Source organism: Excalfactoria chinensis, chromosome 3 (assembly GCF_039878825.1).
Source record: "Excalfactoria chinensis isolate bCotChi1 chromosome 3, bCotChi1.hap2, whole genome shotgun sequence".
Classification (NCBI taxonomy): domain Eukaryota; kingdom Metazoa; phylum Chordata; class Aves; order Galliformes; family Phasianidae; genus Excalfactoria; species Excalfactoria chinensis.
In genome coordinates, this window is record NC_092827.1 from 32,531,461 (window position 1) to 32,558,687 (window position 27,227).

At 43.7% G+C, this 27,227-nt stretch overlaps 1 protein-coding gene across 2 annotated transcripts; it reads left to right on the forward strand.

Moving 5' to 3' along the window:
• The first annotated feature begins 121 nt into the window (after nucleotides 1–121).
• On the forward strand, nucleotides 122–26,525 carry HTR1E (5-hydroxytryptamine receptor 1E). Of its 2 annotated transcripts, none has more exons than XM_072332786.1 (2): nucleotides 122–214; nucleotides 25,092–26,525. In XM_072332786.1, exon 2 carries the CDS (start codon nucleotides 25,272–25,274, stop codon nucleotides 26,364–26,366), a length of 1,095 nt encoding a protein of 364 aa, XP_072188887.1. In that variant the 5' UTR covers nucleotides 122–214; nucleotides 25,092–25,271; the 3' UTR covers nucleotides 26,367–26,525. The 2 variants fall into 2 exon arrangements, with proteins under 2 accessions (XP_072188887.1, XP_072188888.1); XM_072332787.1 differs by lacking the exon at nucleotides 122–214 and adding an exon at nucleotides 13,630–13,710.
• The last annotated feature ends 702 nt before the right edge of the window (nucleotides 26,526–27,227 follow it).

Sequence of the window (27,227 nt, forward strand, 5' to 3'; positions counted from 1 at the left end):
CCGCAGCCTCCCCGCGGCCCGGCCTCCCCCCCCCGTCTCCCCGCCCGAAGTGACCGTGCGCGGAGTCCCGTCCCCCTCCTCTTTCCGATAAAGCCCACGGCCGGGGGGGGGCTGTGCGGCACTCGCGGCTGCCGCGCTGACGGCTGGCGGGGTCCCCCCACGGGCAGCGACCCCCCGCCCCGAGGCCGCAGGAGCAGCAGCCGCCGGAGCCCAGGTGAGTGCCCGGGCTGCGGGGGGTGTGGGGCTGCCTCGAGGGGACGAACCCCTCCCGGACCGCGCGCTGCTTCCCTGCGAGTTACTTCGGAGTTTTCCTCCCTAGGCTCGTGGCTCTTCCGCGGGTGTCCCCGAGGGGAGCGTGCCGAGGGATGCTCCGAGCGGGGGCGGGCGGCGCTGCCCCGTGGTGCCGCTCGGCAGCGGGGCATCCCCGGCGTTGTCTGCCGTGTGGGGAGTCCGTCTGTGAAACGCATCGCCCCTGTCTTTCAGCGGGTGGGAAATGCGGGTCTGTGCCTCGCGCTTCACATTCCAGGTTAGGAGCTGAAGGACGTGCAGTGCACCAAAACCGTCGGTGATTCTCGGTGCTGCATGAGATTTGTCGAGCTCCTCGCTCCGTGCTCCAGGAAGGTGAACAGCTGTTGGGCTGCCTGCCCAGCTGCCGGTCCACTGCCCCGGGTGTACAGCACGAGTGGGGGAGCGCTCCTCAGGGGTCAGGGGTGGGGGTCCTCGGATGTGTGCATGGAGCAGAGGGCACAGCTCCATCCTTTTATTCTCTCAGATTCCACGGTTTGGGTCCACACCCAAAAGCACGGGGCACTTCATCTGCCTCTGCAGATTTCCTGGTGGCTGGGAGTCTTACTGAAATTTTCTCCAGACATTTTCAGTTTTTAAAGAGCAAAGCTGGAATGGGGATAAGCCACACGTTCCAAAAACTGAGGCTCTAGGTGGGAAAAGGATAAAATAATCCACCAGATACTGCGACTCCAATGATGTGAGAACCGCACTACTTTCCCATAGAGAAGCACTTACGTATGGCTTCCATCCAGCAAAGGGCGTGTTTCGTTCTGATGAGGGCTTCGGTGCTGTTTGCTCCAGTGGAATTTCTCAGTGGCTGAAGGGGAACGCGTGCTGCTGTGCTTTGAGAAAGCGGGGCGTAAGTCCTGCTCTGAAAAGCATCCACGCGACGACTCGGGTTCATTGAGAAGCTACAGGCAGAGCGAGACGGGGGAGTCGTGCGCCGAGCGGCACCGCCAGCTCCGGCACAGGAGCTGGGAGTCGTCCGGGTGATGTGATCACCCACACTGTGCCGGCGTCCTGGAAGTGCAAACAGCCCCGTGGAACCAAGTGCCGTGATGAAGCGGGGGCTGCTTTCAGCTGTCTGTGCCCTTCAGTCGTCTCAGACTTCGGGACCTGCAGCTCTGATATCTGCTGTTCGGTAAAATGATGATCTGCAATTATTCCATGAGCACCAAACGCATGGGTGACTGTCAGGAACCAAGGCAATTTTGAGCATTATTAAAAGAGAATGTTATGTCACTAAAATGTCCAGAGAGTAACATTTAGTTCTGAACAGCTTGATTCTTCTGCAGGGAACTCCGTCATTCCATTAAAAATAAGATAAAACTGTACTTCACCGTTCCCTTCATTTCCCCTGCTGACAAAGTCTGGTGCATGTTGAAGCCAGCCGTGCTCTTGAGTGTCTTTCTTGTCAGGAAGTAGATGAGCACACCTGCATTTGTACTTAAGAGCTCCAAGTAATGAAGCACTCATGCTTGTATTGCGTTGTGCCTGTATGTAGTTTGGAGCCTGGTCCAGCCTCACCTTGAATGTCTCCAGGGATGGAGCATCCACCACCTCTCTGAGCAAGGTGTTCCATTGCCTCACCAATCTTCCTGTAACAAACTTCTTCCTTATATCCAGTCTAAATCTCCCCTCTTATAGTTTGAAACTGTTTCCCCTTGTCTTGTCACAGCAGACTCCGTGAAAAAGTCTGTCCCCTTCTTTCTCATAGCTCCCCTTCAGATACTGAAAGGCTGCTCTGAGGTCTCTCTGGAGTCCTTTCTTCCTCAATCCAGCTCTCTCAGCCTGCCCCCTAAGAGAGGTGTTCCATACCTTAGCAGAATCACCTTCCACGACCTGCTGGCCAAGCTTCTTTTGATGCAGCCCAGGATACAGTTGTCTTTCTGGGCTACAAGGGCAGCCCAGCTTCCCATCCACCAGCACCTCCAGCTCCTTTTCAACAAGACTGTGCTCCATCTTTTCATCATCCCCCAGCTTGTACTGATAGTTTGAGTTTCCACAACCCAGGTGCAACACCTTGTCTTTGCTGAACCTCATGAGGTTCTCTTGGGCACACTGCTTAAACCCATCTAGATCCCTCTAGATGGCGTCCCATCCCTCGGGCATATTGACTGAACCCCAGCATCTTGGTGTCATCTGTAAACCTGCTGACAGTGCACTCGATCCCACTGTTGATGTAAAACCACCTCTCTTGTAAAAAACACCAAAAAGGGAGTGGATGTTTGGTTTAAGCCTCACATTCCTCTGATCCCAGACTTTCTACTGAAATCTGCTCTCCAAGATGTGGAACAGGGACGTGGCAATTGTACCAGCTCAGACTGAAGGGTTTGGGTTTGGCATCACCTACAAAAGTGATGTGTTTGAAACACGCGGATTGCTTCCAGGCAGCAGTCTCATATATTAAAAGAGGGAAAGATCTCACAGCAAACAGTGAGAAGGGCTCTAATTCGGTTCAAAGCTATTTGAAGAGCCATTAATCAAACACTGAGAAGACACCACGATAAAGTAAAAGGTCACCATGCCAACCCCTTCTCTGTGTCATTATATTAAGTCTATCAGACTAATCCCTGGCCTAGCTTGACTGAAAATATCATTTGGGATCTTTTTAATCAACTGACCGATATATTAAACAGGCTGTACCTGTTCTCCACACGCTCACTTATGTAAATGCATCTGCTTGAGAGCAGCCCTCAGGAGTTCAGTGGGTTTGACTCGTGTGAGGTCAGCCTCCCCCTGTCCAGCCCAACATCCACCCTTTGACTCCTGTTTGGGAACTGAATTTTATTCTACATTTACAAACACAAGCAACAAAAATTATATATATATATATATAAAGAAAGAAAGAAAAAGAGAATGAAAAAGGTATTTATAGAGCAAACAACCACACATTAATTTACTTTCAGATAATCGTATTCCTCTCCACAGGCGGAATTAGTTAGCCTTTCCCATTACATTACTATTGGTTCTGATATATGCTTTTCTCCCAAGCAGCCCTGGCAAGCCGCTCCCCAGTCAGCAGTTGCTACCTGTCCTACTCCTTCTCTTTCTTCACATGTTGAAATATCCAAGGATGAGTTCAGTGTAGCTTTTACTGAGGAGAAGCATGCAAATAGGGGCCCACGTAACAAAATACTCCTGAAATGTGCTCCGTGGGCTGGGTCCTGTTCTTATTCTGTCTCCGAGTGTCTTTCCTGTAGGAGAGGAGATTGAAGACAAGCGCATCGATTGAAAGATACCATTCAGAAAGAGATTTATGATCCCTTCTCATCAGGGATGCTTATGTGGGATTATTTCTGCCTGAAAGCACTGACTCAGAGCTCACATGTAAATTGTCACTGTAATTCCACTATTCTGTGTTTCGCGGAATTGAGTGTTTTCTGCCTTGCTTCAAGTGTTTTCTTGATGAAAGTCTCACTTTTCTCCTAGAGAGAGCTTTGTAAGCAGCTGAGATGTAACCACATCTTCTGAGTTGCATACAGGCAGTGACTGCCCATCAAATGGGTAATACCTTAATTCTGAAACACGCAGCTTCACATCAACACCACTGTGTTCTTGCAGCAGTTCTTTTGAATGGTATCATCTCTTCCCACATGTGTGAAGTTTAGCGTGAAGGGAAATACTTGAAACTTAGCACCTTTCTTACAGAATGTTAGAGCCACAGAATCATTAAGGTTGGAAAAGGCGGCTAAGATCACCTGGTCCAACTACTGGCCCATCCCCCTCCCATGCCCACCAACCGTGTCCCTCAGTGCCACATCCACACAGTTCTTGGACACCTCCAGGGATGGTGACTCCACCACCTCCCTGGGCAGCCTGTGCCACTGCTTTAACACTCATTCCAAAAAGAATTTTTTCCTAATATCCAACCTGAACCTCCCTTGGAGGTACCTGAACATCACGTCCTTGGTCCTTTGCACAAGATGAAAGATGAATGCCCAGCAAGACCTGGTCACGGGAGTGGGAGATGGCAACATACAGGCACGATTCACTCAGATTTACATAGCCAATAATTTAATTTTGATCCATATTCTGAGATACTTTATTGTAACACTGAAATACCGGAACAAAGCACTTTTCTTGCTGCTGAAATAGGGTAGATTCAGTAATCAGTACTCAATTTGGAAACTGAGAGGTCTGACAAGAGTCATGCAAACAGGTGCATGCACTGTTGCTTGACAAGATATTTTCCAGTTGATTATCCCAAACTCCCTGGAATCAAAGCAGCACATGCCTGTCATTATGGGATGAAGTGGTCCAGATAGGTGCATCCCCTCTGCTTGTTGTGATGCTCAGATAGCTTTTGTGTGATTTCTGCCTTGCTGAGTTGTGGAAGTCAAGCGTCCACCTTTCTCTTTTCACCACAACTGATGTCTGTGTTGCTGTTGTATTTCATCTCCAAGCACAGAGTAGCCAAAAGGTCTTACGGAGCTGTAAATATTTGATGAAGCTGCTAACTGGGGCTTTGTACAATATGAAAGCAAACTCCACCTCAGGCTGCCCAGGGCCCCATCCAATGGCCTTAAGCATCTCTAGGGATGGTGCATCTATAGATTCTCTGGGCAGCTGTGCCAGCGCCTCACTGCCCTCTGAGTGAAGAATCTCCCCCTAAAACCTAATCTAAATCTCCCCTCCTTTTGTTTAAAGCCACTGCCCCTCTTATAGATGAGAAGAAAGCAGCAAAAATTGTAGAAATGGGAAATTCTTCAAACAGAGAAGTTTGAAAATCTCAATGTTTAATTTTCTCATAATCATTAAAAAGGTGGAACAAGCCTTGGATTCAACGTGTTGGTGAGAAGGTCTGTGTCCTGAAGAGTTTTAGGTGAACGCAGCCCTTCTCTTTTCCCTAAAGGCTCAGAAGTATTAGAAAAACAGGGAGAAACCTTCCCTTGACAGCAGTGGGTGCCAGGTTTAACACTTTGCAGTTCTGTTGTCACTTTAGAAAAGATAAAGTATTTAGTATAAAAATATCAGTTTTTCATAACTATTGCTTACATCTAGAGCATGATACAATCCAGGTGACAGGTCCAGAGGAGAGATAAGGACTCAGTCCAGTCACCTCATGTGCTTTTGGGTTTCATCCACATCCCTTGGGGACCGTAGATATCCTCTGAAGCTGACGTACGTATGGGAACTGCTAAGAGCATCAATAAATCATTGATGTATAATCAGATAGGGGCAAAAATCTTACTTTAATGTCTTTCATGCCTTGTTAAATAGTTTATCTTTTCTTAAACTAGATTTCTTGAGTTTGGTGAGGCATTTTTCTAAGGAACCCACTGTTAATGCTATCTTCTGGTTTCTCTGTACTTTGAGGAAGTGGGCAGATGTGGATATAACTAAGAGCAGGCTCTTTTCCAACCTATAGATATGTGAAGGAGTTTTTTGAGGCCACATCGACCCTAGCCATCCCTTGTCATTGCTCCTGCCTGGGTACCAGAGGAGAACTGGAACGATGTGGGCATTGCAGGGCTGGTTCCTGAGCAACCAGAGCCAGATGATGGAGAGCAAACTGAGATTTGCATCCTTGATCTAAACAGCTTCCCACAGTGAAGGAACTTGAGTAGCATCCTCCTCTCATGCTTTCTGAACCCTGGGCTGTGACTACAGAACCATAGAATAGCAGAATCACAGAATATCTCATGTTGGAATATACAAAATTTAATGGACCAGTTCCTGTCCTGGCCATACATCTGTGCCCCAGGATCAGCATGTAGCACTATAGCAAGGAACAAGCAGTAGTCCTATTACCATGAAGCCTCTGTTAATTGGACATCAAATATAAACATATGAGTTGGTAAAAAATGTAAAGGCTGGCATTCACCTCTTCTCTTGGTTTAAATTTTACAGTGCAGCTTAATTTGATCTTCTCTTTTTTGTTTGATAGTCTGTAGCACATTCTAAACAACCCCTCCATAAAATGTTCTTGCAAGGTTAAGAGCCGTAGCGAAATAGTCCTTATTGATGGCTAGATTTATACCTGAGAAGCCTGCAGGCAGCGTATTGTGAGCTGTGTGATGATTTTAATGTGAGGGTGGCATTTGCATGGATACGATTTCCATGATTTCATAACCAAGCTATTGTTTTCTAACCAAGCACACAATGGGAATTATTCAAGAGAAAAAGAAAGATATTATAGTTCTTTCAAAAACTGTACTTCGGAAGCAGGTAATCTCTCTCTTAATTCCTGTATTTAATTTCTGATACTACTGATACTACATCGTGTTTTCAGGAAAACACATTTTCTCTGTGGAACTGTTTTTTAAAAATATGTTCTTTTAAATACTATTTTCAGCAGGCAAAGTCATTTTATTTTGACAGTCCGAAGCATAACGCCTTTATATCATTCATCCAACAATAAATATCTTAATGGACCTTTTAATGGAGCAACATTTAAATAATTTCACTATCTAGTATAGCAGTACCAACGCTGATCTAATTTTGGGCTGCATTAGAATACTTTAAGCTGTTACATGAGGCAGGAAATCTTGTGTACGTGCTTGAAGCTGTGTGCAGTACAAAGCTGAGCAATACCGTGGGATCTTGAAAATGATCCTGAAAATCAATTGTTCTGACTTTTCAGTTACGCTGGAATGTTTTTTTGGCAGACAGATACACACACTCTTTTTGTTTGTTTTTTGTTTTAAAAAGGATATTATGATGTCAAAAAAGAGCTTGAAATGTCCAAGTCTTGTAAAAGCCAGCCTTGGATGGTGCAGCCAGATGATGGGAAGATAATCATCAACAAGCTGCGCGCATCACGAAGTGCCCATCCTGGCTATCTGCCCAACCTAACATGTTGGGGTTAATGTGCCAGCAGTTACTTGATGGCTTCTTGAGCTTTGAACCACCTCAGTACTGATAAAGTATTGATCTTCCTCATTTTCCCCTAGTCTGCTGGTGCCTAGTCGCGCTTCTTGAGAATTTCACTTTTTCAAGCATCACACAAATGCCATCTTGTTCTTCGTGGAGGCTACAAGTACTCCCACTTTGGTGTGGAGAACAATAAAATGTCTAATGTCCCTCTAACTGGCTCTTAGCAATTAAACATATTTCCTCTTTGCGGATGTTAATAAATGGTCTGACAAAGCTTTGGCAGAGTGGCACATTGTCTGAAAACTGTTCATCCATCTTTTCTCTCATTCTTTGCAACGTAATCAAGGAAGCACCATAAAGAAGCACGCAAGAGGAGAGTGAACATCAAATAAGAGAAGATTACTGGAAAAGTGTGGAGCTGTTACAGGCACTATGCCCATCTCCCTTACTTTCAGGTGATTCTTTCTCTTGAATCTGCCTCTCAGACAACTTTGGCACTTACTTTTCTTGGCACTTCAAGGTTTACAGGCTAAGATGAGAATCTTTTAGTCTGGGAGCTAGGAGCAGATAGAAAACTGTAGCAATGTCTAACATCTGGAGGGAGAGCACAACCACCCTGTCTTGAGCTAAAAGCAGTGGGACAGAAGGGGAGAAACTTTCCCACAAGCCAGGAGGGCCTCCCTTCAAGCTCCTGTTCTTGGCACAATGCAGGTCTCCTGACAGCTCCATGCAGGAGTGTAGGACAGGATCTTTGCTCTCCATCCCAGCTGTGTACTCACACCAGCACTCACCAGTAGAGAAGAAACACCCAACTCCTTGGGCTCCACATGGCATGGTGACCTGCTTGTAGCACCTGGATGCTGAGATGTTTGCGGTGCAAGTGTTCTCAGGCAGGGCACTGAGAAGTTCCAGGAGTGGTTTCCTGTGAGCAAGGCAAGGCTGAGCTCACTTTCTTCTATATGCATGCTCACTAAAAATGAATTTAAAGAAATTGTCCAGATGCTTTGACACCTTCTGCTGATTTAAAGACATGAAATTCAGTTAATGTAAATTCTCGTATGGCTGGTTTTGCTGTTTCCATCAATTCTCAGCAGAAATTAAGCACAGGAGCTGGGATTCAGATGTCTAAGATTAATGGAGTTGCTCAGGTATCGAAGCAGTGACAAAATGGAAAGTTCTTCCTAGCAGAAAAAGTAATTAGCCCCTTTCAGATCTTCAATTTGACACTAGCTTAGTATCAATTATTCTCCATTGGGAATGTTACATCTTAACAGGGCTCATTGTAATATCATCCTTTCTGAGTAGTAATCGGAAGATAGAAGGCCTCTTCAAATCATTGTCTTGCTGCACTGAGAATTTTAACATTTCAGCCTCCTACTTGTCAGCTGATACTGCTTACACTGACTTCAGTGCCTGAACAATTCCAGTACTCTCAAGTGTTTGGAAATCAGCTCTTCCCTACCTAACTCCCACCCCACCAAATTTTGGCAGTAGTCTGCAGAGAAAAGCAGCTGTGTTTCTGAGAAAAAGGTATTGTTACACTTGAAGTTAAAATCCTCAGTGTGGAGAAAACATGTCAAAATAATTTGGTGAATCTGTGAGGCTGGATCTGGGGGGAGAAAAGGTAGCTCCACTGTGTTTATTTCAGCTTAATAAGGAAATCCTTTCAGCCCTGGGTCTCTCAGCTCCTTCTGGTCAAAACAGTTCTTCAGAAAGTACCCGGCCACCATAGGGTGCTTTCAGTTGTGTGAAACTGGCAAACATAAAAGTGCACAAGTGAAAAATGCTATGTATTTTTAAAAGCTGAGCTGTTGTCAGGGTGTGGATTTCTTCTAGAGTTGCAGAGAGCCTGGTACACTCTGTGCCACTTGGTTTTCTCAGGCCAAGGAGATCCTTTGTCTGCAGCGCCATTCGTAGCACAACCTCACAGCCAGTTGCTCTTCGATGCCCTATGCAAGTCGTACCTCTGTTGAACTGCTCTCTCCCATTTTCTCATCTAACATCCAAAATCCCATGTCCAGTTTAACATAATGTGTTTGAGGCTGTTAGGAAACGGTTAAGGAGACTTGGTTGTGCAGCTGTGTGACTAAACTGCTCACATAGGTCTGATAATCAGCCTCTATGCACATCTCCAAGTTATTCTGAGTAGAGGACTGTTGAAAATAAGCAAAAGAAGAAGTAAATTGTAAGCTACCTCCTTCCCTGTGCCTTCAGACTGGGATACTGTGGGTAAATATCTCTGAGTTCTAAATTATCGCTGTTCTAAATTAAACAAACCACTGCCTTTGGTGGGCATAATACAACTCTGGCAATAAAAGCTGTTTAAAATCCCATGGAGACACTGAAGCCCTAATCCAGTGCACAGCAGGCCTAGTGTGTGCTGTTGCCAGCAGACCTGACAGATGTTTGCCACTCTGGCCTACCCAGGCCTGTCATTCACTGCCCTGAGAAGAGTGCCAGCTCTCCACTCATCTGACACCTTGAGTCGTAGTGGGATACAGTTATGTCACTACTGGGACATAGAGATGAGGTGTGGTGAGGGCACCACAGCTGGACAACATCCAGTTCAGAGCAGGGATGTTGTGAAGGGTCAGGAAGCTGGGTATTGCTGAAGGACTCACAAGAGCTGCTGGGCTCGGTGGGGAAGCTGTGCTACTCTGCATAAGCAGAGGGCTCCTGCAGAGTTGTTTGCTGCTGGGGCTGGTACCCAGCCAGCTCTGTTGCCACAGGGCCCTAGCTGAAATTAAAAAGCCCATTTGAAACCAGTTTTGCTGAGTGTTTTAACTTGATTGTTTGAAGCATTTCTAATAATTGCGTTGTAAACTTCATCTTCATTTATGAGTTTCTCTTTGCAAAATGTTGCCAATCGCAGGTCACCTTTGAGATGGAAGCATCTTAGCATCTGTTGCAAAAGCTTCTTAAGAGTAATTCAAGCCTTACTTTGTCACCAGATCATTTCATGCACTAATGCATCGGGAGTGTCAAACTGTGCTGATAATAGTGGAGTTTTCATTCTGCTCCTGCTTATTCCTGTTCAGATACAATTAAGGCAAGAAGTGTCTTAGGGGCGCTAGATCACATGTATTAAATTAGCTCCCTTTTTGCCTCCTAAGGCAAATGCATTCAGAACTGTAAGGTCTCTGGAAAGAGACCAGGGCTTCTTTCTCTTAGGGCAGCATCTCACCAGCTTGCCTCATGGCCGCAGCCCATGGATGCTGGCCAGTGGTTGTGGAAGGCAGTTTACCAGATGCTGAATATGCACCTAATCTTCGGCACAGGACCAGCTCCAGAAACTACCTCTAGCAGGATTGCCCTATTTAATGGTAGGCCTTGGCTTTAGGCTTTCTGAACTTAAATTTGTACCACAGCAAGATTCCAATCCAGCAAAGTCCTGGAAAAAAAATTGAGACTGGGGGAATTTAAAACTTTTGTTGAGACTCCCAGCATTCACTAACAAATGGAAATCTTTTCCACTGGCTTCTAAGAGCTGTAAGAAAACATGTGGGGTTGAAATCAAGAAGACAGTGTGTTTGTGTATCAGCGTACCTGAGGCAGTGTGACACCAAAGCTGCTGCCTGGCATATGGAAGAGCAAGGCATCTTACACAGGATTCTGCTGAGAACATTCAGGGTATGCAGGAGGTCAACCCTAGGGCACAATTCCATCTTGAGTACATTTTGCAAGGTGCTAATGAGGAGCCAGAAGGATTTAGCAGTATTCAGTGGGGCTCTGATCACACCTGAGGCACCCAAAAGATAGATTCAGTCATCCTCTGAAGGCTGCAGTATGCCAGAGACCAGGTACTCCTGTTATAGGGTGACTTGATCCCAGGCTATTTAACGAGCGGCCATTTCTGTTAGCTTTCAGTTAGCATTCAGCTGGCTTTCAGTTAGCATTCAGTTCATTTCCCACCATGCAGATGGAGTAATTTAGGCAGTACCCCTTGCTTGCTGATCACCCCTGCAAACCAAGCTGCTTTTGACTGTGCACCTGAGAGTGGTTTCAGATGCCCAATATAAGATCTTCTCAGATGAAGAGTCTAGAGTGGTGTGGGCAAACCACCCCTTCACTACATCAGTTTCAGACATAGGTTTATAATTTGACCCTGTGTAATCCATCAGAGTTTGTCTATCTTAGCTAACAATGACCTTCTACGTGAATATATAAAATTTTAATGCTTTCCCATTTTCTGTGTGCCCATAAATTAAATATATTCAGTAGAAGACTGGGAATATATAAGTGAAAGGAATCAGCTCCCTGCCCTTTTAGGCTGACAAGAAATTGTAGCAGACTATAACTAAAAAGTAGTCATAACTTGTGAGTCACAAAGGACCCAAGGGTGAACACAATTAGAAAAAGAGAATTAGTGGTATATTGTCTGGGTATGTCTGAACTGGAGGCAGACACCAAAGCGTCAATAACTCAAAGCAAGAGAGGTTGCAGTTGTTGTTCAGGTTATTTTTCAGACTACTTTAACGTCTTATGGAAAAATAACTTAAAATAGTTTCCGGTTATTTCTAGGGGAAATACAAAGCCAAAAGTTGTTGCTGTAAACATATATTCAAGAGGAAGGCAGAGTAAAGCTCTGTGCTAATCGTACTGTTGTACTGCAGTGTCATTGGAAGGTGTATAAAGTATCTATAAGTGGCTTTTCTATTGTTTACATGATATTTTTTCTTAACACTAGTTCCCCCATGATAGCAGAATATCTGACACAGTTGTCTCATTACCAGTTTCAGCAGAGACTGAAAATTCTGGACTGGAATAAACAGCCAATATAATAATGCTGCACGAGCGTGCAGAGATGAAGATCTGACAAGCCATAGTAAGATCAGTAGTATAGCAGCATCATTAACCTTTTTTTTTCTTCTTTTTTTTTGTAGCTGCACTAAATTTTCCACAGACAAGAGCATTAGTAATTTTAACTTTGATTGAGAACTGCTATTATCCACTCACAGCTTGTGGGAGCAAACAGGCACTTGGATAAATCATAAAAAAGAAAGCCACTTAGCAAGCTGCTTTCCTCAATAACACCTTTTTTTCTGAAGGTACAAGGCTGAGTGCTGTAGGGAGTGTGTGTGTGAAGAGAAAAGCAAGGCTGCAACAGCCTGCTGCAGGTGCTCAAGGTCAGCCCCTCACAGTGGAGGCCCTGAGGTCATGTTTGGCTCAGAAGGTATCGGTATGTTTCTAAAAAATTAAGTAATTAAATATTTCGGTGAGTGAAAGCCATCAGGATTCTAATGCAGTGTCAATGGGGTCTTTCAGGAATCGCAAAGATCAGCTTCAAGAATGACAGAAGTTGAGCCATTAGCAAGCTCATCCAAAAGCTGTCATCCATCAGAAGTGACCACCTCCACATCCCAGCTGCGGAAGAGCATGAGGAGCAGCACCGTGTTCCTGCTTGCAGCCGCTGCAGGAGACATGAGTCTCATGCCAATAACCGCCTGAATTCCCTCTTCCTGCTGTGGACTGTTGGCTCCAAGGTGTGTTTGCCCAGCAATGGGTGAAGCTGGCAGATACTCCACCAGCCCAAGTACTCAGACAGAGTCGAAGAAGCAGTCCATGGGAGGCCACCCTCTCCACAACTGGTGCTAGATGAGGAGCAGATCAGTCTACTTGGTAATATGGAATACCTCTCACGTTGTCTTTGAGAGGAAGAGCTGATGATGGACTGTCCACACAACAGCAACAACATTTTGGATTGGATGTTTTTTTAACAAGGGTGACAGGCAGTGCCAACACGACACAAGAGGATGAGAAGTAAGGCCTCTAGCTGCTTCTCCACTGCTCATCACCTTCTGTAGACCTCATCTCCATGAGGCAGTCTGGAGGTACATGGCTGTGTTTGAATGGGACAAAGCATGGTGGGAAAAAGGCAATTCCATTCACCTCATTCAAGGCTGGGATAGAATCCAGAACGAATTCTTCCTGGTGACTCCTACTGGATGTATATTCTACCAAGACCTGTGGAAAGGACCAGAACCAGGGGATTTTCTGTCCTTCTATGGTATAGAAACCAGCAATAAATAATTTTGATTACAAAGCCCAATACATTAACAGAATATATAAAACTGTCCTTTGTGTTTCACTGCATACAATTTGCTGCTGCAGCCTACAGCCATCCAAGGTACTTCAGCTTCACTTTCACAACTCGTGGGTCACGGAGAGATGCTCCCCGAGCTGAGGAGCCCCTGTATCACCAGCACCTCGGTACCAACAGAGTGGTGTGATGCCTTCAGAACATTCCGCAGCTCCTTCAGCATATATTGAGCAGCTGAAGCCACGGTGGGTAGAGGCAGGAGGTATCTCTGAGACTGACTGTCCCCACAAAGAGCAAGTGACCATCTTTGGGGCAAGAACTTGTGGAGTGGTTGGGCTGCACAGCAGGTTGGTGCATCTCTACAGTGCTTTGTCCAGATACATCTTCCTGTCCCATTTTGTAGTTTGGGAGTGATTCGCTACCTTGGCAGTCCACTCTTCTGCCTGTGCTCCAAGGAGGGGCTTAATGCTAAAGCAGGGACCTCCAAGTCTGCCCCAAATGGTGAGATGTGACTTCTTGCCATGTTCCCTCTTGCTCCTGTTAACAGCCTGAGATTAGAAGAGGTATGATACTGGTGCTGCTGTCATCAATTTACACTGATTTTCAGGTATTTCTCATTTTCAGGTATTTCTAAAGAAAAACAAACATGGGCGCACACGGCAACAACAAACAAACAAAAAACTTTACTGTGTAGATAAGGATTTCCTTTTTAAATTAGTAGGGGTTGGAATGACACATGTATTTTCTTCTCATTTTCTTATCATAGTTATGTAAGTTTGGCCTCCAGAAGTCATCTAATCCAAATGCCTTCATCAAGCATCAAATACAGGTTATCTCCGTGCAGGCATGTTGTGCAGTGTGAGGGATCACGTGGAATGGTTCCTCAGGTATCATTCCTGGGAAAGTGAGCAGCTGAGACACCACCAAGAATGAATGCTACAGACAAATTAAGGGAGAATGGGGGATTGCCACCACATAGCATCACATTCTGCTCCGCATCCCTATCAGAAGCATGTTGTTTCACTTGCAGGCTTGGTTATTGTCTCCTAGGTCACAGTAGGGTCTTGTTTCCTTCTGATGTTATTAAGGATGGCATGGAAAGTGAAAACTGAGGATGATATGTTACAGAATTTAAACTGGATTTTTTCTAAATAGAAATAAGAAACTCAGGGTTGAGAGGGGAAGGAATGAGGACTTCAATCCACTTCCTAGAGTCTGATCTTGAGTCGGTTGTCAGTGATTGTTGGATCAATTTGGGGGATATTGTGTTTTAGTAGTGACTTTCTGGTGCTACTATGCCCTGAAAATGAGATCATTTTGTAATTAAATGTTCTCGTTTGTAGTGGTGGCCATGATAATGCAATCTTGTGCATTACTTGCATTATCTGGCAGTCACTGAATGAGATTAAATGAAACCAACATCTCTGTAGGTACCTGAAAGTTTAATTAATCCTCTGATATAGAGGAAGGATGCTTCATTTTCCTAAATTGTGGATGTTTGCTTGTGTTTCATTGGTCTTTGGTAACAAAGGTGATGAAAGTGATAGCACAAAGAGTTTCCCTTATAAGTCAAAGCTTCATGGAGCTTTTGCTTGTAATGCCACAACCCAGCAATACCCACAAGAGGTGTTTTTAGGTTGTATTTCACAAGTGCAGTCCATGCCTACATAAAGAGAAATGGATACATGAAGTTTGTGGTTATAACAATAAAAGGAAAGAAGGAAGGAAGGAAGGAAGGAAGGAAGGAAGGAAGGAAGGAAGGAAGGAAGGAAGGAAGGAAGGAAGGAAGGAAGGAAGGAAGGAAGGAAGGAAGGAAGGAAGGAAGGAAGGAAGGAAGGAAGGAAGGAAGGAAGGAAGGAAGGAAGGAAGGAAGGAAGGAAGGAAGGAAGGAAGGAAGGAAGGAAGGAAGGAAGGAAAAGAAAAAGAAAAGAAATGTAATCTTAAAATTATGCTAACAGATGACTCCCTTTGGATGTTTCCTTTACTAATTTTTTACTGTGTAGTTCAGTACAGGGATTTGGGGTCAGAACAGATGGTTCTGGCCTGTTGACACAGAGCAGGTGTGTAGGCTCAAGACCCATTTTTGCTTTTTCGACTTCCTGACTTCTTAGCACTTCTGTGCTGTGCTGTCCAAAGCAGTGGTACTATTAAGGGGGCAAGAGTCAACACCTGATGATGAAGGTTGTTGCTGCGGGCCAGGTCTCATTTCCTGTTGCTCAGTTCTCACCCTCTGCAGCTAATTCCAATTCCCCCATGAGCTGAAAATTCCCGTGTATCAGATCCCGTGAGACTTATTTCAAGTCTGAGCAAGAACACTGTCAGCTCCTGCTGCTTTGCTGGCAGGGAGGAAGCTTTATTTCTTCCACCTGGTGCAAGCACTTGCACAGCTCAGAAATGATAGAAGGCAGGAAGGATAAATTGCTGTCTAGAGAGATGTCCGTCTTTCCCTACAGAAGGAGCTTAGGGGGCATGCTTAGACTAGAAGCTTAAGACAGATCTTGCTGAAGGTTGGTAGGAGGTAATGGTAGGAACTATTCTATATGCCCATTATAAAGCTTTGTCTACCTTGAGCTTAGTGACCTTAATACTGGGACCAAAATTGTACACTGCATGCTTGATGCTATAGCTCTCTCTGGCCAGACCTCCTGGGTGCAGATAATCATGAGGTGGAGCAGTAAAAGCACAAAACCTGGCCTTTGGCCTAGCTCTTCCAGGAGCAATTTGTGTGACTGCAGAATGCACTTCACCTCTCTTCAGCTTAGCTTGTCTGTCTTTAAAATGAAATTCTGTTTCTGTTCTGCACCCAGCCATGACCCTCAGAGCAGTCATTCCCCTCAGTGATACTGTGAGCGTTGAGGAACTCTTCCGCACCAGAAGATGTTTCTCTCTACCTCCTACCAAATCTTCATATATAATTTGGTGGTGGTTTGGACATCTAGGACGTGACATTAGATGGCTGAACCCTGTTAGACTCACCTGCTACCCTGACCTGATGACGCAGAGGCCTGGACAGACAGACTACTCATTCCTTACCAGTTGCCAGAAACCAGTCCCAGACCAAGCAAGACCAAACCCTTTCCTAGTCCTCACAGTTGTGGTGTTTGCGACTGGAAGGCAGAAGTCCAACCCTCACTACAGTTTTGAGGAATACTGTTTATACATTTTCATGGTAATTGTATATATACATACCTATGCACATTCTTGATTGATGTATGACTTAGAGCATATATGCTGTTTGAATTCTATACAACCAGTGAATTTTAAAACATTTTTCTTCCTTGTAGTCGCCTCTGATCCTATAGGAAGTTCAACCCAAGCAAGTATATGTAGCTTCCTAAAGTAGGTATCTGGTAACACAAAGGAGACATGCACTTGTCATCTTATAGCTCCTCATCACCTCCTTCATTTTCTGTGGCAAAGTAAATCACGGCTTTGATTGTGGTGATAATTAAAGTACTCTGGTTTATTCCAGAATTTAATATTGTTCTTAATGAGAAAAACAGATTTGAAATGCACACGGTAGGAAATGCATCCTGCCTTTAAAATCAGTCTTCTGCCACTGAGACAGGCACAAGGGGGGGGAGCAGTAGGGGAGATCCTAGTTGATTTTTTTTTGAGGGGGGAAGGAAGGGTGTTGATTGTGTCTGACCCTTCCCTTGATAGCACAATGTTAAGACTTCTTATTTGTTATGACTATCAGATGCAGCAGCAAAACCCAAGCAAGGGAAGGACAAACACTCATATGAGGACTGTTCTGTTTAATAGAGGGGGCATGGTGTGTTAGTAGTCATAGGATGTTTTGAGTGTGACCCACAGTCTTCTGTACTCAGAATAAGCAATCTACCAAACAGGGGAAAAGGAAGTATGGGATATAAAGTACATACCTGAAAATGTTTGATTTCCCAAGGCACTTCCCTTAAAATTAGAGATGAATATGGTCTCTCTGTTTTTCTCCCTCTCCAGCAAGCACACAAACACCTGCTATCATAATATACATTACTTGCAGAGGAGTTTGGTTCTTCGCATTTTATTACACCTGTTAAAAGACAGCTCAGTCTTTACAGCATATGAACTTTCATGATTAGTCTGTATTTATGTTGTATTTGTGGGTTAATTATATTGTACTTATGGGTTTTGACGGCTAATTACCACTAACTCATATAATGACTTATCTGAAACACTCGATGTTCAATCAGTTTCATAATGCTATGTTTTACTTATCTTGTATTTACACGGTAATTGCTCCAGACATGTAGTTGTAGCACCAGTTATTTGAGCTTAGAAAAGTTTCCAAAAGCAAAGATATGTCTTAATTATCCCAGGCAGTGGGCAAGATCAAACATGTTAGTTTGGTTGTAGGTAAAGTAATTGTGCCAGAGAAAAATTATGATGTTGTGTGAAAACTTCAGCCAGATAGTTACTGCCAGGACCCTGAAGAACCTAGCTGCAGTATCACAACTGTCACTGTACCATATGGGTAACCAAAAAATCATCCATGTGTGCTGTTAGCTTAGCGAGTGTCTGGCATTGATCTGTCAGTTCCCATGGCTCCCAACCACCAACAGCAAAGTTCAGAAACAAAAGCAGTAATTATCTTGCAATGTAGTTTTACCAGCTTTATTGACCAGGTTTAGGTTTCTGTTTTTAGCTAGAGATATTGCTGGGCACACTGCTATGAGCACTCCCCCTTTCTGTATGGCTCCACTCCATAAATGCGCAGCCTTTGCCACAGTGCAGGAAACCCAACTTCTGCTGCACCGTGCTTGGCAAATATGATGAAAACTTGCCTTTTCACAAGGTTTCAGGGCCATCTCCAGTAACTGTGAGAACTTCTGCTGCAGCAATGCCATCCTAAGCTGGAGCCCACCCTTGACCCACTGGGTGTTGTGCACCACATGGGGCATCAGTAATACATTTCTCCCACATTTGCAGTGGGCATGATGGCTGTTTTGAATCCCCATACCTGCAGCCCAGCCCCAGCAGCAGACTCATGCCACTAGCCCAATGCTTTCACCATCATGAGACGTTATTCTACAGTTGTCTTCTGCTGTGATAAAACTACTTGTTCAGTCACACACAGTTTTCCTTCCAAAGGAAGTCTGAAGCCATTGTGTGAGTCATCTCCTTTATTTCATCAACTGGAAATTGGGCATATATTCACTAAGGCTTAATCTGAAATCTTTTGCTCACAGTGGAAACACTTTCATTGATTTCAGAGGGTCTCAGATCAAGCTTCAGTGTGCTTTGTACACTGTTAAGTTTTAGTCTGATTAATTTCTTCATATGGGCCATTGTGAATTGCAGAACAGCTGTGTGCAGAATCGAGTCATGTGGAGATCAAATAAACCCAATCGACATCTGCCTCCTGACAGAGAATAGCAGCAAGAAACAAATAGTGACTTGAAAAACAATGCATGCACAGTGACATTTAGCTCGAATAAAGTGATTGTCTCCATACAAATACAAATAGCACCATTTCCCCAGAGCTGAATAGATATATCCATCAGCAAATATTTCTGTGTCTTTGACATGTCTCTGTGCAGCAAGATGAGAAATTGAGATGGAAAATGCATTTACAGGTGAGAATTCAGTGTTGATTTTTCTTACTTTTTATTTTTTCTTTCAGCACATTTGGAAGACTTCAACAAGCTTTATTTTCTAGCCAGTACTGAAATGCAAAGAAACAAAATTGTGATACACCATGGAGTAATAGCTTCTAGCCATAAGTCTCCCAAGCCCACCACTCACATTGTGCTACGCTGAAGGATATAAGCCAGCAGTCACTCCTCAGATAGAAAACTTAGACCATCCAAGGAACTTAGAAGCCTTGTGGATGTTTTCAGAAAGGATTTACGCATCCAGCAGCCCTGTTTGACTTTTTTTGCATGAGAGCTAGAGTTTGTGTGGACCAGGATTAATTTTCAGTGAGAATTAAGTGATTTTGGCATCTTTAATAATAGGGTTGTTCCTCTGTGAGAGAAAGCTCTTCACTGTCGCCAGCAAGTGGGCCTGGGCACCCTGTTATGGGTGTTACTGTTGGACCGGGGGTTGAGCCAGGTAGAGCTAGAGGGTCCTGCCAGTCTCAGCCTTCATTCAATTCTTTGTTTCTATGAATGAGGGCACAGACTCAGATCCTTCAGGAAGGATAGATAACACTGAGAGAAGGTGACTGGACTACAACTGTTCACCATAGCCAACAACTGTGCAAATCTTAGGAACGAAATTATGTTCTCTTTAAGAAAGTCTATCAAAAAAAACAGCATTTCAGACAGGTGCCAAGAGATTAGCTGAGTTCATCAGTGCATTGTGCTGCTACTGAATTTCCAGTGCTGAGGCAGCATTTGGCCATTAGAAGCTGCAGGAGGGTTCAATCCTGTTGTCCTTACAAGAGCCTGTGTGCTGTATATGAAACATTACATATGCAAACAGCATCAGAAGCTTCAGCTCAAAGACAGTAAAAATAAGGATTGCCATCTGGGAAGAAAATCCAGCTGTAGTTCCTCCAGTAACTTTTCCTGGCTGTATTGGATATAGTCCTCATATGCCTCGGGGTGGGGGTTTGAAGTGGTGTTTTAATAGTTTGCAAATTAAACACATTTATTTCCAATGAGGGATGTTTTAAAAATACTTTTGCTTCAAATAATTTTTCCTAGCAAAAATGTCTTTATTTTACAACACATTACTTCTGCTTCAACAGAAGAGGAATGGAAGGAGAGTGACAGCTATGAGGTTCTGCTTCTAGTTGCAAAAAAAAGCATTGTTTTAGCTCAATGGTTACCAGCCTTTAAAATAGCCATTTAAATACTTACAGTTTCTGATAGTTCTTCCATTCCCTACACAACTGGGTAGGTCAGGAATTAAGAAATGAGAAAAAAGAAATTGATCAGAAGAGGCTTTGGTTATGAGGTTTTCTTTTTGTAAGCCCAGTTAAAAGGGAAAAATAAACAACAAACAAACAACCCATTTCTCACTTAAAGAGATTAAACTATTAGTGACCAAGGAGACACTGCAATATTTTGTCTCTGGATCTTCTTTTTGAAGCAAGAGGACTCCCTCCAAGTCCTCCAGCGCCTTGATGTTTTACACTCTATTCCCTTAATTCACCAAGAAACAATGTAGGCTCTTCCCAGTAAGAAAAGGGGAACTCTTCCAGTGGACTTCCCAGTTTCATGACAGAATGGCCCATACAGTTAGAATTTCTGGCTGTAGTTTTTGAAGCCAAATGTGTCTGTGTTCCTTTTGGCTTTGGGAAAATAATGTGGTTGGGTCTTGATAACACTGAGGTTGCATCTCAGCTGCTCCTTCTCTGAGGTGCTGGGAATGGCATGCTCCTCTTCCCTCCTCTCTATGAATTACACTTAGCTGGCAGTGTCTCACACAGCACCTCATTATCCAAGCTGTCCTCCTACCTGTATTTTATCTGATTGCGGGTCTTAGTCATGCAGTCAATGAATAAGAAGTCTGAATGGAAGCTTGAGCTGTAGGAGGAAGGGTTCTGGAGGGCTCAATGCATCCGCCAATGCTCAGCATGGAAGTTCTTTCCTTCTGTGTCTGTATGTGCTTCTGAACCATTCACTAAAACCATTCAGGGATCAATGCCATGGTCAATCCTATAAAACAAAGTACATTACCACATTTAAACAGAATTAAAAGTTTGGTTAAACTACACAGAAGGGGGATAACCCAGCATCTTGATGACCCAGCATGTTGATAACCCAGCATCTTTTAAAGCATGCACAAAGGCAGGTGAAACAGCAAATTCAGAGAAAAGGGATAATTTAGTGATAAAAAGCATTTAGAATTGTGAAGTTGAGTAAGGCAGTAAGAGAGAGAAATTAATCAGAGAAAAAACTTGTCTGTGTGAGAGCTAAGCGTGAAGATTGCAGGAGTCAGCAACCTTTCCAGATCTTATTTTTCTTTCCCAGACAAAGGTTAAGTATGCAGGTTACATGTCTCCCGGCTGTCGCTATCTACTAAATTAGGAAATCTGCAGGGCTCAAGAGCCCCTTTTTGCACTGAGGCAAGATCTGCTGATAAGTACAGCTCTGAAGGCTGCTTCTGCGAGGTGTCAAAATGAGCTGGTGGGCCTCTGCTGATGTGCCCCATGCACCAGGGAAGGGCTCACCAGGTGGCTTTCATCAGGTTAGCTCACATGACAAGGCTGTTTCTCACCATTTACACTGATTTTTACTTCCTCAGGGCTGCTTATCATGCCAAACAGCAGCTCCAAACATCCATAACTCATCTCTGGGTAAAGCAGAGACATAGGGAGGTCTTTCTGCCACAGGTTAATGTGAAAGGCAACACTTTGTGTATTTTGGCAACAGTTCTACAAGAGATTATTGCAAATTCAGAGTTTCACAAAGAAGTACTGATTTATTGCTGCCAAAGGGACAGGGAAGTATCTTAATTGCACAAGACCTTACTTACTTAAAGGAAATGTAAAATTATGGCTATGAAGGAACTAACCCTCCTGCACATGTGTGTACACATGCGCACGTGCCATGACAGTTGCCCTTGTTCTCTCCAAGGAATGTTATTCCATTTCCTAGGAAATAGTGAGAGGTTTAGTGGCCAAGGAGCTGGTGTCAGCCCATCTGCCAGTCTATGGGAAATGTAGAGCATTCTGCCCCAAGTCTGAATGTTCTTCTGCTGAGAAGCTAGAGGTATTTCCATCAGGAGCAGGCATGGACACTTCCATCTCACAGCCTACACCTACCCAGCTGTTTTTAGGGAACAATTAATCATCCTCTTCTCCCCTGCTCCCTCTCAGAGAGCACTCAGTGCCATTGCTGACAATCAGCTAATCTGCAGTGTGATTGATTCCCTTTTGGAGGAACTCAAATGAGTTTCTCCCACCACACCAATAACATCAGTCTTGGTGTGAGATGACTGACAGCCTGAAGGAACACAACTGCAAGCCGTAAGCAGGCAGTCCTTTTAGTGAGAGTACTTCAAATAAGATAACCACGTTATTAATGTCTCTTCCAAGAACTGACTTATAAAACCCCAATCGATTACTATAGTGTCAGTGATACTATAAATATAGCAACCAGATGGTCTCTTACCCTGGTCAAGGGCTGCCAGGTACCATGAAGGACAGATAGCAAACAAAGAATTAAAATACATAATCTACACTATCCGTGACCACAACCCTGTCCTATATTAATAACCAAAGTCAATCACTGATGTCTTCTAGTAAAGCCACTCATCTATTTCCTGGGCCAGGATATTTCACAGGATGCCTTTAACTCAAAGACAGGGAGACAAAAGCTGGATGTCCCACCGGGGAGCATGCACTGGATCCTGCTCTTTGCTGTCACGTGTGAACCCAGCAGCTCAGCACTGCTGGTCTGTCCCAAGGACAGGATTTAAAACACTACAGAAGCCTTTGGCCTGGCATCTCCAGACTTCTCAGCGTTTCAATATACTTCCTTAATAATTTTGCTTTAATACAATTTTTATTTGTGCTATTTATACTGTCTGAATTTCTAAGGGTTCATTTCCTATAAAGAACACAGGAATTAAAACTCTTCAGTACTGGTGTTTGGCATGAAGGATGTGCCAGCCCAGGCTGTGGTCCCTGCAGACAGTTCTTCTGTGGGGAGGATGCTTTGCTTATGTTTTCCCTGTCTTTAATTATTGCAGTTGTTTTCCAAGGGAAAAAAACCAACATCCTTGCTGAGCAGTGAGCAGATGTAAACAAACTTTTTCTTTGTCCTAATGGAATCCCAAAGTGTGATGGGTTTTGCTTAAAGACAAAAGTTCATTAAGGATGAAAATAATTTGTTTTTCAGAGTATCCTTGTGGTACAGATAGGGGGCAAAGCTCGGAAAGGATTTCCCTGAGGTTATTCCTGCATGAGAGGCTCTTCACTTCCTTCTGGGTTAAACACGCCTGTAGGCATTGCTCAGCAGAGAACTGGCCATGCACCTCTGGGAGAAACACCAGAGCCAAAAATCTTTAGAGTTCTCGAGGATGTGATGGCAAGGAGGAAAATGCTGCTTACCCCAAGAAGTAGCAGGAGTTCTCTTATGCGCTGACCAGAACTACAGGTAGCTGTGAAGGAAGGGGGAGTGCCTTGGTGCCTCCCAGTACCTTTGAGTTTGCTTGTTGGAACCCGGGGCACTAGTGAAGTAATTCTGCTAAGGAAAGTGTAGGGACTGCAATTGCATCTGTCTCATGCTTCAGAAATGCAGAAAGGTCCTTTGCCTTATTGTCTGGTCAAAAAATCAGCCATAGCCAGGGAGCAAACTAATGGAATCAAGATTTGGCTTGATGGAGAAGACTTGTATGAAGAATTTGTGAAGGTCTGAGTTAAAGTTTTGGCTTTTTGATGCCTCAATGACTGAAACAGTGTTTTCAATGCAGTAACAACCTGAAAACTGATTGATGAATTTCCACCTGGTTTCTCTAGTCTATTCTTAATAGTCAAGCCTGATATTTTCTCCAAGGCTAATCATGCTTTAAAACAATTTCTGATGAACAGAGTTTAGATGAAGGGTATATACAGCACTATAGGTGTATTCTACAAAGAACAGCCTTTCTTCTAAAGTTTGTATTTTCAACTTCATTCAGAAGAGAATCTTTGTCTCATTCCAGTTTTTGAACAGGAGTCCTCGTACACAGAACTAAGCAGCTGTCTAGTTACACATTCATAATTTCTCATTCATACTTCTGATTCCTCTTAACTTGCATGTGAAAATCAAAAATGAGATATGTATTCTAAGTGCAACTGTGGAGAAGCCACTTGCAGCCAAAGTCAAGAAAGATCAGCATTCCCAGGGGATGATTCATAGCATCTGCCTGAAAGATTTGTCTGGAGAGGGGACAGCAGCAGCTGTCTCAATCCGAGCTCATCAAGGGAGCCTGCACAACTAGCCTACAGGACTCCTCACTTTTAGATAAGTGAAGTCAAGAGAAAGAGTCTTTTGGTTTTTTTTTAATGGAAAAAGATTCCAGCTTTTAGTTTTCTATAGCCTTTCCAAGGGGATAAATTACAAGCAGGAAAGCAACACCCCAGAAGGTTTCTCAAGTTGCATCCCACAGGTTGCTAACTCTCGCCTCAGTCAGTACTTGGGATGTATGGGAAGGACTTCAGCGCTTTTCCAAAATAAACTTCTGAAGCAAAAATAAGCCTTTTTGAAGTTACTGTTTGTAAATTATATCATAGGGTACTGCCTGACAGGCAGGGCAATCTGATAGAAATCTCAAAGCAAAGGCAGGAGCTTTTTGTCTGTCTTCTCCAAAGATACGCGCAGTGGGATATATGAAATGTCAAGAATAATTAGACAAAACTATACAAGCTCCTAGCAACACAAATGTGCTGTGTAAAATTAAGCATTTGCCATAAAGCTTTAAACACTGTTTGAAAGCTGCGCGTTAAAGGTAACCTGAGTAATTTTTAAGTACTGTTTCCGAGATATTAATAGAGACATGGATATAAAAAAGCAGAATAGAAAACTGTGAAATACTGACGTTCCTAGGCTGATGTAGGCTGCTCCATTTCTTCTTTCTAAAGATGATATATACAAGTAATTGATCTCTCTCCTACAGCAATTAAAGTGAAAAGGCAGATTTCCTGCGCTCTTCATCTGCTGAAGCCTGTTTAACAAGCAGACAAAGAACTGGCTGCCAGTATCAATAATCCACAGAGACTGCAGAAATGTTTGTTGCAAGGGACCTCTGGAGGTCTAACATCCCACTTTCAGCAAGATCTCCAAAGTCAAAGGAGAAATAAACCCTACACCTGCAGGAAATACAGCCAAAAGTGTCCTCTAGAAATGGGAAATAAATGAATGCATAGAGAAAGGGGAAGAAAGGAGAGACGAAAGAGGAGAAAGAAATAAGTTTTAAATTAGATGTGCTAATATTAGAAGTGTAGGATTTTTGCCAAAACCTTTTCTTTTTTCTAGGTTCACTAACATGTGTTTTTATCTTCTAGGGAAATGATGAGCAGGAGGAAACCTGGGAGCTTTCCACTGCGCTGCTGAATATGGGAATATAAAAACTTTTTTACCCATAGTATCTCTGTCCCTCTTCCAAATGGACAACTTCTGAAGTTGGAACTACTTGCTACCCAAAGCAGCCACTTCTCCCTTCACTGTTCATCCTGGAGGGGAAAATGAATTTCACAAATTGTACCACTGAAGCCAGTGTGGCTGCAAAGCCAAAAACTGTAACTGAGAAGATGCTTGTTACCCTGACCTTGGCCACAATCACAACCCTGACTATGCTGCTGAATTCTGCTGTCATCGCAGCAATCTCCACAACCAAGAAGCTCCACCAGCCTGCAAACTATTTAATATGCTCACTCGCTGTGACAGACCTCCTTGTTGCTGTCCTCGTCATGCCCTTGAGTATCACTTACATAATGATAGATAAGTGGACTTTGGGATACTTCATCTGTGAGATCTGGTTGAGCGTCGACATGACCTGTTGCACTTGTTCAATTCTTCACCTATGTGTTATTGCTCTGGACAGGTACTGGGCAATCACTGACGCCATCGAATACGCCAGGAAAAGAACAGCAAAAAGGGCTGGGTTGATGATAGTCACCGTGTGGACTATCTCCATTTTCATATCAATGCCCCCTTTGTTTTGGAGGAACCACCACAGCATCAGTATTCCCAGTGAGTGTCGCATTCAGCACGACCATGTCATCTACACGATTTATTCCACATTTGGGGCATTTTACATACCCTTGACTTTGATCCTGATCCTGTACTACAGAATCTACCATGCTGCAAAGAGTCTATACCAGAAGCGGGGCTCAAGCCGCCATCTCAGCAACAGGAGCACCGACAGCCAAAATTCCTTTGCCAGCTGCAAGCTCACGCAGACGTTCTGCGTCTCAGACTTCTCCACCTCTGACCCCACTACAGAGTTTGATAAAATTAATGCATCCGTGAGGATCCCTCCTTTTGAGAATGACTTGGACCTAGTTGGCGACCGGCAGCAGATTTCCACCACGCGGGAGCGAAAGGCTGCTCGTATCTTGGGACTGATTTTAGGGGCTTTCATTTTGTCCTGGTTACCCTTTTTCATCAAGGAGCTGCTTGTGGGCCTCCACCTTTGCATTGTCTCTCCAGAAGTAGCAGACTTCTTGACCTGGCTGGGATATGTCAACTCCCTCATCAACCCTTTGCTGTACACAAGCTTTAATGAAGATTTCAAGCTGGCCTTCAGAAAACTCATCAGGTGTCGAGAACATACTTAAAAGTACTGGGAGATGATGATGACGGCACGACTCCTGGCCTTAAGAACGAGCAAAATAATTGGACCGTTGTCGTTTCCCTTGACAAAGGGGATTTTGATGTTTGCCTCTTTGCTTAACTCTCTTCAGCCAGTAATTTGTTCTGCTGTTTTTGTTTTTTTTTTTACCTCTGGTGTTATTCACGATAAAGATTTGAAATAAATTTATTCTACAAAGAAACAGATTTTTTTTAGCAATGAAACAAATAAATAACAACAAAAAAAATAGATATTCACATTTAAGGCATTTTGTGTAATCAGTGACTCAAGAAGGAAACAACAATATTCACATTTCTTTTATACTTTTTTCATTTAAGAATCGAATGTCTGACTTAACATGCACTGTAGTAATATGAAGGCTTGTAAGCTGAATCCCAGAAATTCATGTTCAAAAATTAATAAACTTTGTGGTCATGACAACTAAACAGAAATTCTTTACTGTGGCATTTTGAGAAAACTGTAACTGTTTTTTAGAAGGAAAATAACCACCATTACAGCAGAATAAACCATTCTATTCTTATCCCCACAGAAATACACTATCGAAACAGAAAGTGAAGTTCATTTCACTCCTTCTTAAAACAGATCTCAATTTGTACTCCAAAGTAATCCTTTAAGTGACCTTTTATTTTTTTGCCCAGTTTCCTGATTTATGTTAAAAGTATTGGACAAAAACTGTGCAGTTTGTTTGGCGACTAAGAGAACACAGCAGGCAAGTGTCACACTTGTAAGATCAGCTGCACACCTGAATGGTCACCTTTTTAATACTGCTGTTTAATAAGGCATTCCTTCAGGGCTCAGGCCATGTGCCTCCATCAGTTGTGAGGTG